The 11,125-nt window shown below is 42.8% G+C and overlaps 1 protein-coding gene across 2 annotated transcripts in view; it reads right to left on the reverse strand.

Annotated features, from left to right (window-relative positions):
- The window catches only part of CLVS2 (clavesin 2), a 57,091-nt gene extending 47,045 nt beyond the window's left edge, over positions 1–10,046 (reverse strand). Inside the window, exons 1-2 of one of the 2 annotated variants that reach the window (XM_084889664.1) lie at positions 9,014–10,046; positions 7,669–8,597 (exon numbers count right to left, since the gene is read on the reverse strand). In XM_084889664.1, the coding sequence (XP_084745790.1) occupies positions 7,669–8,057 (389 nt within the window). In that variant the 5' untranslated portion in view covers positions 8,058–8,597; positions 9,014–10,046. Of the gene's footprint in view, positions 1–7,668; positions 8,598–8,942 lie in introns of both variants that reach the window. The other variant, XM_084889663.1, reaches the window with a different exon arrangement.
- Positions 10,047–11,125: the final 1,079 nt, after the last annotated feature.

The raw sequence follows: 11,125 nt of genomic DNA on the forward strand, positions 1-11,125 counted from the left end.
GGGGAACTGGCATCTTGGCATCACAACAGCAAGCAATTTCCCTTTGTTACTAAATCCATCAGCCATTATTAAATTCTTCATCAAGGCTGCCCCCGCCCATCAGTGTTCATTAAGCCAGATCTGAAGCACTTCCTGTGAGAGAGGTGCTAGGGGAGAGACAAAGGAGAAGAATTACCTTTATTAATGCCTCCAGGTGTCATTAGTGCCAAAGTTGAGCCCATCTGCGTGTTTTATATGGCTGAGGGGAAATAATAATAATACCTCTATCCATGTAATAGTTTCAGATTTCCAAAGGCATTTCAAATGCATTATCTTAATCTCAAAATGAGCCCGAAGTCTCAGGACTGGCTTTGATCCTATTATTTTGGAGATGAGGACGCAGAAGAGGTCTCAACAAAAATATAGAGATGAAAACAGAAGTCTCAGAGAATGACAATAGTCTGCCCAGAATCCCCATGGGAGGAAAACAGCAGCTCAGAAGTGAAGCCAGCTCTGACACCTCAGTTCTCTCCTCGCCCCGAGCTGTCTCATACCTAGAACAGAGTTTTTTATGTCTCAGTGGCATAATGCGTCAGAAGATGGATCAGAAAGTCAATACCAACATGGTGCCATGCCAGGTACCAGGACACGTTCCAGCCTGGCCCCCACAGGGGGCTTTGGTGGAGGAAGGGCAACCAGACATTCAAAAGAACTGGGATGAGAAGAGGCTCAGTCTACAAACCCTGGAGAAAACAGGAACTCTGAAATATTGATGTGTCTGGCTTGTATCGCTAAGCACAGAAGATTATCTGTGTGGGCCTAGCTGCTAGGGGAATGTAGGTGAGAACAAAAGATGTTTTGTTGGAAATAAAACATCCAGAGAGAAAAAATGTCTTTCCTTGAAAAAAGGTTTAAAGAGTGTACACCGCTGCCACCAAAATAAAATAAAACAGAATTGAGCTGGAAATATGCAAACACATCAGAGGGGCAATTCTTCTTGTCAGGACAGGATACACCAAGCCAGTGCCTGCTTAGTGCACTCATCCCTCAGAATACTCATTGCAGCAACTTAACTTTCTGTGTCTAATCATCAATATTAGGATAGTTAATCAAGACTTTCTAAACCATAGATCCGTTGTTGGCAAACTGTGGCTCTCGAGCCACATACGGCTCTTTGGCCCCTTTAATGTGGCTCTTCCACAAAATACCACAGCCTGGGCGAGTCTATTTTGAAGAAGTGGTGTTAGAAGAAGTTTAAAAAATTTGGCTCTCAAAAGCAATTTCAATCGTTGTACTGTTGCTATTTGGCTCTGTTGACTAATGAGTTTGCAGACCACTGCCACAGATTATTCTTAAATGATCATAGATTGCCTTTTTTTAATATAATTGTATCAAATTCTGTGTGTTTATCTAGATTTATGTGGCTATCTTTACATGCAAAAAAAGTTTGTCCAATTCACTGGCTATGGGTGAGATACTTCAAATGCTCTGTGCCTCAGTTTCTTCATCTACAAAATGTAAATATTAACAGGACCTACCTTGTATGATTCTATCAAAGATTTTATTAAGTACATGTTTAAGTGCTTAAAAGAGTGCCTGATACATGCTATAAAAGTGATTTAAAATGAACAAATAAGTTAATTAATTAATTAAAATGAAATACTAAAAGGTTGAATTTAGCTAACCAAGTAGGCAATGCTTTCTCCATAAAATACTCAGTAGCTCACAGCTGCCCCTCTGCCCTGAACTTCTCCACTGGCAAAGAGTACCCTCATTAAGCACTTACAACTCTGGTGGATATTTAGCTTTTCATGTGTTTTCTTCCCACAGATGTTGCATGTCCCTTGTTAGTACAAATAATGTGTGATGTGTGTTTGTTTGCCTCCTGCAACTGCTAAATTTCTATGTATGTAACAAACATTAGACTATTCTTTTTTTTAATTGACTTGAGTACTATTCGCTCAGCTTGATGTTGTAAGGATTCAAAATACAAGGACATCCTTCCCTCATGTCAGTAGTGTCACTTACCATGTTAATGAAATGCACACCTGTCCTAGTGATGTAAAAGTGCTCCAACTTTTCCCCAGAATGGAGGAATTGTATTAATTTACAAAGAGTAACTTACTACTTTATTAACTTGGCTCATGCTTTGAAATAGCTTTAAACATTTCTTTTGAGTCACACTCTCTATACACTATAGTAAGCTCAAATCCTTTTCTTCTCTCCACCTCTGTTTAAAGTTGCATAGATGAAACATGCCTGGCTCAGTCCAGACCCAATCAACTTCCTACTGGAGTTAGCCCTTGGTCTTTGCTGTTATTTCAGAATTGTTTTACTAATTACTTCATAATTGCTCTAGTTTTTGGAGACTGTCCCATTTTTTTATTTTTATTTTTTTAGAGATTTGTTCCAATATTCTACTAACATTTTTCAGGACAATCTTTCTCTTTCCCATTTTCCATGCTATGGACCAAGGGCATAGTTTAGAATCAGCCACCATTTCCAGAGCTTTGTTACAAGAGCATCCTTTTAAGAAAGCGATGCAGAAACTCTGTTGGAGCAGAAACCCCACGGAATCCACACCTGCCACTTCCAGCTTTGACCTAATCTCAAAGTCCACCCAGAATAGAGCACAGCAGTGCTTCCAGGATTTTGAAGGTAAAAATTCCTGACCCTGCCCATGATCTATGATACCGTGAAGCCAAAGGAGAGAAATATTTTAATATTTTAACACAGTTGAGTTGAGGTGTTGAAAAATCAGGCCAAAAAGTTATCTGTGCTGTCTATAGTTACTTTTTAAATTTTAATCCATTGTCATCATAAATCTTTCAACTTGGAGGTTGGTCACATTATTTTAATAAATGGAAGCATAATCATAATTCAATCTGAAGCTGTAAATAGCTAGCCATTTGTAATTTTTTTATGAAAAGCCACACAAACTAAACAAACTGACAATAATACAGTGTTTAGGCAAATTCCTGGATAAGTTTCAGGATCATAGCAGGTCTGACCAGTCAGGCTTATATCCCTTCCAGAGCTTCAATACTCTAAGCGATGATCAATATTCATTATGACAAGCCAAACAGAGTGCAAGATGGTCAGTGCTCTCTGAATTGCCACTATGTTAAGAATTATTTTCATTTAACTGTACTTAATGGTTTTCTTGCCATTATTAACCAGATTCCAAATAAATCACTGTTTGCAGCACTAAAGCATAGAGAACTACTTTGTCAGTAATGAGGTAAAATACAACTTGAAGGCTGAAAATTACAGCTCAACTATCAGAATATGTGTCATCATTATATTTCAGGTGACACAATTTACTCATGAATATTCCCAGTACGTACATATGACTCCTCAGATACCTGCTCTCATATCCTAGGGCAGTAGTCGGCAAACTGCGGCTCGAGAGCCACATGCGGCTCTTTGGCCCCTTGAGTGTGGGTCTTCCATAAAATACCATGGCCTGGGCAAGTCTATTTTGAAGAAGTGGCATTAGAAGAAGTTTAAGTTTTAAAAATTTGGCTCTCAAAAGCAATTTCAATCGTTGTACTGTTGCTATTTGGCTCTGTTGACTAATGAGTTTGCCGACCACCGTCCTAATGTGTAGATCATGACCTAGTTTTATTCCAAACTTTGTTTTCTAGCTTCCTTTGCAATCTCTTCTAACTTCAGGGTACATCATCCTTACATTCTGTTGTTGAAGTCAGGTGGAAATTTGAAGGATTTGCTGAGTCCTAAGCAGGGCACTATCACTCATGAAAGACATACAAAATGTAATATATGGAGGGCTACTACATCCTAGTGATGCAGTGAAATAATTCAATTGTTTTTAAATGTGCAGAATTTACTCTCACTTTCAGAAATTATGTTAGATGATCTGAAAGAAAGGAGGCTATGTTTTACGAGTATTTTCCAAGGACATCCTGCTCAATAAATGTAATAAGTCATCTCAACCTGTTCTGTTCTTTTTCAAAAGAACCACAAATCAAACTGAAAGTCACTTTGACATTTCAGTATTTCATTTTTTTTAAGATTTATTAGAAAGTGGGTACACTGTAAATATTATTTTACCTTGGCCTTCCTGAAAATCTCGTGTCTCTTGTAAAGGCTTTGGAAATGGCCCAAATCAATATGCTGAAACTGACCTGCATTATATTGCAGTAGGAAGAGACACTGTTTTATTTATAGTCATCATCTCACACACAGTTACTATTTCCAGTCTCCTGAGAAGCACAGAAAACTGTCCTACAAATTTAATACAGGAGAAGGTTTGTATTAGGTAACTTTCTATTTAGAATTAATTTTTCAATGTATAACCAAATTCAACTAAACAAACATGTATTAAGCATTAACTCTAAGTCAAGTGCTCTTATAAAAATAATAACATAAGGCTTAGTCTTTTTTATATACAAATTAATTATTTCAGAGGTCTTTACAAAGCTCTTGGAAACTTATTTTAAAAATCTTCTGTTTCCCTTTGGGAAGTTGAACATAACCTGGGGGCATTATTTCTAACTGGTTTCTGGAATTTCCCTCTGTAATTGTAGACATTCCCACCTACTGTTTCTTTAAAACAATGCTATCCTCTGTGTAAGGTGTTGAAAGCCAGGTATATCACTGATCAACTCAAGGAAGGTGGTCCGAGTTGTGTTCAAATGAGCAGTCAGTCTTCTCAAGAGACCCAAGTTGTTTGGGCTACAGGATCAGAGCAGAAAGGTGAGAACACCAGACTCATGGAACAGGGTGGGGGGTGATGAGGATGTGGCACATGGCCTTCCACCTAACACAGCAACAGTGAGGTAAATATCTAGGAAGGTGGTAGAAATTTCCATAGGAGTGAGCCAAGTTGAGTAAGACTTACGGCTACAGCAAAGAAGAAAGGGAGGTCAGGCCAAAGGTAGGAGAAGGGCTGGTGTTGCGCTGGTATTGCCAGAGAGGCAGCTGTCCTGCGGGTTTCTGGGCAGTTGCTATACACATGTACCAATGACAGTGGTTTACAGAGGATGCCAAGAGAATGGACCTATTTATCCACTAGTTTTTGTTATTGGGTGCATGTAGGTTTGGGAAGGAGGGCAGGCAGGGAGAAGAGTGGGATAACTTTTTTTTTACAATGTAGGACGAGGAAACTCAACTGAATTTCAGTGAAGCTCTAAATAATTTGTATACCTTTTGACTTTGATGCACTATAACTTCATGATTTTGTCTACTCATGTACATCCATAGAAGCAGAAGTCACAATTATTAGTTTAGAACCTGATAGGGTATTTTTATAGGACCCAGCTTCTCATTTTTAATTTCACATGTACAAATTTTTTAATAGAGTTTTTATATAGATTTAATAAAAAAAAATAGCTCTATATACCAATTAACAAATCTCCTATTGTTGATTTCCAGGGAGATAGATTTTTGATTGCTAATAACCTATCCTTTATAGAAAAGTATGAAATAGACAACAAAAACATAGTCTCTTTAGTAATCTGGAATAATCAACTTCCCATATAGATGAGAATTGTTAAGCGATGTTCATGTTAATTAGGTTTATAATAAGTCAGTGTGCATATTAGTTTACTTATAGATATAAATTAAAATGGATCTAATGTAAATGCATGTCTCATGCTAAGTGAAATAAGCCAGTCAAAGACAGATACCATATGACCTCATTTATCTGTGGAATCTAATGAACAAATAACTTAATAAACAAAACAGAAACAGGAGGATAGATACATAGAACAGACCGACAGCTGTCAGAGGGAAGGGGGACTGGGAGGCAGGGTGAAAAAAAGGTGGAAGTGGGTAAAGGAGAGGATAAATGGGGATGGAAAGAGACTTTCCTTTGGTCAGTGAATGCATAATGTAGGATGCAGATGTTTTACTGAGTTGTACATGGGAACCTTTATAGTTTTATTTACCAGTATAACCCCAATAAAGTCAATAAAAATAAAAATGAATATACATTGAATAATAATAAAGAAATTCATGTTTCCCTAAATGTGAACTGCCTAATATCTTTTAGACTTTAAAACATATTTAAGCATAAAATTTTCACAATTCCTAATTTAACTGTAGCTTAATAAACAAAGTTTGAATTAATTGACAAATGGAATAGTAGGTTCTTTCTTAAATAAAAGTTTTCTATTTTGATATACACAATCACTGGTTTGCATGACCCTACAATGTACTTATCAGATTTAAAAAAAAAAAAAAAAAAGTTAAAGAAAAATTGTGATCAAAGAATGGCATTTCATGGTCCTTTACACTTTGCTACCAATACAAAGTAAAATAGGATCTCTGTAACTAATCAAAGTATGTAACAGGACTCCATTCCCCCTCAATGGCTAATTCTGTTTATTAGTTTCTTAGTTTTATGATTTTAAGATTCCTCAGGTAGTAGTCTGTCTTTATATTTGTCTAAAAAAAATGATTGGAGTAGTTCTCAACCTAGAATTACAGAGAAAAGCTAACCAACTAAAGGGTAAAAACCTGTTAAAATTATTCATTTACATTCTAAGATCCCAAGACTCTGAAAGAAATCTATAAGATTTCTCATAACTGGAAAAAAAAAAAAGTCTTCGACAATTGAACCAGAGATGGTTTAAACTAACTTGATACATCAAAAGTCCCCATTCACAGAACTAAAAAAACACACCAATATTTTAACAACCAGCTTCTTATGATTCATGGTTCTGATAACATGTTTAAGTTCCATGAAATACATTTAAGTTTAAACTTCATTGAAACTACCTTATACCGGAGTGTTTATCATTTCTTATCTGTTAGTCTGCGGAAATAGTTCTGATTGAGGAAGTAGAGGAGTCACTCTCTCCCTTTTTCTATCACCTGTAGATACAATAAACATATGTCTCCTCCATTAAAAAGCAAGAGAGCTCAAAAAGTCTACCAACTGACATATCTAAACATTTCCTCTTCCTTCCAAGAGATGAAAAATCACATCAGACGGGAAGCATCTCCTTTAGATTAGTGACAGGTGTGGAGCGCCACAACAGCCACCCTTGATTTCAGCGTCAGTAGGCATGCTCAGTGCCGGAGGATACAACTCTGCCTTTTCACTGAAGTGACACACATCATATCAGTCCTTCATCTGCACATCACCAAGCAGAAAAGTTCCCAAGCAATAAAACTACCTGGTCTCGATTGAATGCTAGGCTGCCCTTAAAAGATAATGTATTAGTCACAGAGAAGAAGATGATGATGATGATGATGATGATGATGATGATGGTGGTGGTGGACATGATAATGATGATGATGAGTCTAGTTTAAGAATTTATTCAGAAGGAAGGAGAAAAAGTTGTCTCTGTCCTCACACTAATTTCTCCAGAGATCAGTGAACTTATTTAGGAGGTGGGGGGGGGGGGGAAATAGCACATTTATTGAGAAGTTACAATACATTATTTTGAATGCAGCACCATCATAAGGTGCGGGAAGCACTTCAAGCTGCAGTAGAAGCTGGGTGCTAGAGAAGTAAGAATTACAAAGACTTCAAACAAGCCCCTCCCACATCCCAGGAGTGCCCACCAAAAACTTATTTGTTTAGTTCCATTTTCTCCTTTTTCCCCCAACCAAATAAACAAAAGCATGAAAGCTGTCAAGCTATGGCTACTCAGGGTAAATTCTGGGAAATGGGAGAATAAAAGCGCCCCCTCATAGGCGTTGGGACTTAGCATTTACCTGCTCTGATCCCAGTTGGCAGCAAAGAGGACCAGAATCTTCCTGCCATAGTGGTCCAGGTTGGCCAGGCCCCCGGGGAAGCCGTCCTTCAGCGCCTGCTTGATGCCAGGGTCCGTGGCCTTGAAGCTTTTGAACATGTCCAGGTTCTGCTGCCGGTACTCGAAGTACTGGGCCAGCAGGCGGAAGGCCTCGAAGTGGTGGAACTTCCTGGCCCGCAAGAAGCGTAGGATGAAGGCGTCGTCCGTGCGCAGAAAGCCGATGTCCGGCCTGGTGATGACCATGTCCCTCACCTCCTGGATGTCCTGGTGCAGGGTGTCCGGGTTCTCATTGAGCTCCAGGCGAGCTTTCTCCAGGGTCTCCGGGGACAGCCCGGCTTGTAAGTGAGTCATGGTTTCTGCTGGTCCGGGGCCGCCCCTGTCTCTGGCGGAGACTGTCCCACAGCACACCTGGCCTGGCCTCCAGCACACCCTGGCCTCCAGCCCTGGAAGCCGCCTGCTTCCTCTTCTTCACAGGAAATGGTTTGTCTCCGGGGTCCAATCAAGTACCCTGTTGCTCCCGCCTTCTCACAGCTTTTCAATGAAGGATATAAACTTCTTATAAAGGCGCCTCCACTTGGGTTCCCTCTTCCCTTTCCTGCAAAGAGATGTGGACCTCACTCCTCTTCTTGTCCTTTCTGTCACCGAAGAAGTAAGCTCATTTCCCCTGATCACACCAGCACGGGCGGCAGCAGGTCTTGGTGCTGTCCTCTACTCTCCCAAGCTGTGACCACAACAGCCCCCACGCATCCCAGCCTCAGCCCTAGGATGCTCCTGCGGCCCCTGCTGCCTCCAGAAGGATGCTCCAGCCAGGGATAACGGAGAGCGGCGGGGATCCTGATGAAGAATGAGCTGGCTCTTCAGCGCTGAGCTCCGGGCAGCGGGGAAGAGCGTCTTTACCAGAAAGAAAAAGACAGAAAGAGAAAAAGGAAAGGGGGCTTATTTTCCTTTCTGCTTTCCAACGCATCTATTTTTTTTTAAGATATATTTGTGGGGTTTTATTTTAAATGATGCTTAAGATCCCAATAGGTGGAGACTCTGCAGATGGCTCACCTTCCCTCCCTCCGCCCCTCCCCGATCCACCCGTGATCTCATCAGGCACCAGAAGGGTTTTGGGGTGGCGCTGGCCCCAGCGGGGCTCTCCCCACCCGCACCCCCAACTTCTGCCTCTCTCCCCGGCCCTTTGTGTCCACGGGCTTGCCTGCCGCGGGGGGCTGGGGGATCTCCCAGGGACCGTACCTTATGGCAAAGGCTGGGTGGGGTGCGAGGGTGGAGAAGGGGAGTGGAGAATAGCGGCAAAATGCCTCTACCTTGTCTATGGAACCCCGGAGCAGGAGAGAAGAAAGAGCAGACGGCTCCTCCCGGCAGACCCGGAGGCAGGCGGGCGGGCGGGGACGCCAGGCAATGCGGCACTCCCGGCACCGGCGGCCGCGGCTCCGGCAGCATCAGCTCCTCCGGGCGGGATGGATCCGGCCGAGAGGAGGGGCGGGAGCGGGGACCCGGGCCGAGGACGCGCAGCGGAGCCGCCGTGGGCACATCGCGGCCCCCGCGGTCTCTCCCGGCAGGAGGGGGTGGGGGTGCAGCGCTCAGGGCCCCCGCTGTCCCGGGCCCGCGCCCGGCCCTGCCATTGGGGATTTCCTAAGAGAAGGAGGGAGCGGGGACTGCACGCCGCCGCCGGGGTGGGGAAGGCCACGCGGGCGGTGGGCGGCCGCCGCCTTTGTGCGTCCGGAGCCCCGGGCGGGCGGGCGCGCTCCTCCGGCCGCTAATGCTGCTGCCGCCGCCGCTGCGGCTCCAGCTGCCGCTGCTCAGGAGGGACCCGGTGCAGCCAACTCCTCTCTAATCATCCCGCCCCGGGCTCGGCCGACGTCAGCATGCACTCGGCTCGCGCACGCACTCCCAGCTTCTCTATCTGAGTCTTTGGGGAGGAGGCGATTTTTGTGTTCTTCTTCTAACCGGATCCCCAAGTTCAGCCTGCTCCTGCTCCCGGCTCCCCAGCCCGGGGCTCCGTTATTCTCCACTCCCCTGGCCCCCAGCAGCCTCCCCCGCCCCCTCCCTCCTTTGTGTGCAGGACCCCGGAGTGGCCGGGGAGCAGCTGTGGCAGAGGGTCCTGCACCTGGGCACCCGTTGGCTCGTTCCTGCAGGAGGTGATTCGGCTGCGGGAAGAGGACGGAAACATATACTTTCTGCATTCGTGGTTGAAATGTGTGACTTAGAAAAGAAGATCGCAGTGTTTTCCAAAGCTTTGTGTGTGATGAGGATGAGTCAGCCTCCGGTGGGACTTGCATGGATAGTATATTTCCACAGTAAAGTCTGGCTGCTACCTTCCCATTGAAGAGGATGAGAATGAGCGGAGGGAGGGGGGACACTTAGAGGAAGGAAAAAAAAAAAATAGGCACTCCTGGACTCCCCTCTTCTCCTAATAAAACAAATATTCCTGGGGACATATCCAATTCTTCACTTCGTTTTGTGCGCCTACACGCTAGAACCACCATCAAGAACAGGAATCTTTAAGCTTGAAATGATTGTCTACAGGTTTGAGGAAAAGGAAACGTTCTGTTTTCAAAGCCCAGCATGGGGCACTGAGCAAGCGCAGCTTTGGGCTGACAAAGTGAAGAAGGGGCTTCCTGAGTTCAAGTGGATGCAATACAAAAATATACACTGATGTCTGCTAGGTGCGGGGCATGGTCCTACATCCTATGGGTAAACGACCTTGAAGATAAGAAAATATTGTCATTTTTCATGGCAATGGGAACCCTCAGATTACAGGAACACACTTTTTGTTGTTCTCATAGCAATGTGGGGGGGAAAAGAAACGGGAGGGCAGACCTACATAATTTTATTAAGTTAATGCAAAGTAATGTAGGAATCAGAATAAGTGAATAACACACACACACACACATATATATCATATATATGTGATATATATACATATATATATATATATAGTCATTATTCTAAAAATTTACATTTTAATTGGGGAGGTAAAAATAAGCTTTATAAATATGTATGTGTTATATATGCATTATATATATTTAAGGTCCTCCTAGAACTATGTGATTATGACTCTCCAAAACATTCTGAATGCAGCTGTCAAATAATTTGGTTCCCATTTCAATGTTTTTAAATTCATTTGGGGCCAGTATTCTAAAAATTGAAGAAAATGTGTCTCATATGTACCGTTTATATAAAGGGGGTCCAGCCATCACCAATACTGAAAGACAATTCTCCCTGGATCTCTTGTGTTTCCCAGGCACAACTGGTCTTTTTCCCAGACTCCTTTTCAAGGCTGCAGAGCCAACAGCCTTGAAAGCTAGAGTATTTCCCTCTGAACAAAGGGTAGGTTTGCTTAGAGCTTTGGAAGACAGAGCTGGCGCCTCTCTCTTGAGCAAAGGGCAAGCAGGCTTATCTGAGTTCCCTCAACT

This window comes from Pipistrellus hanaki (genome assembly GCF_964339955.1).
Source record: "Pipistrellus hanaki genome assembly, chromosome: 7".
Classification (NCBI taxonomy): Eukaryota; Metazoa; Chordata; class Mammalia; order Chiroptera; family Vespertilionidae; genus Pipistrellus; species Pipistrellus hanaki.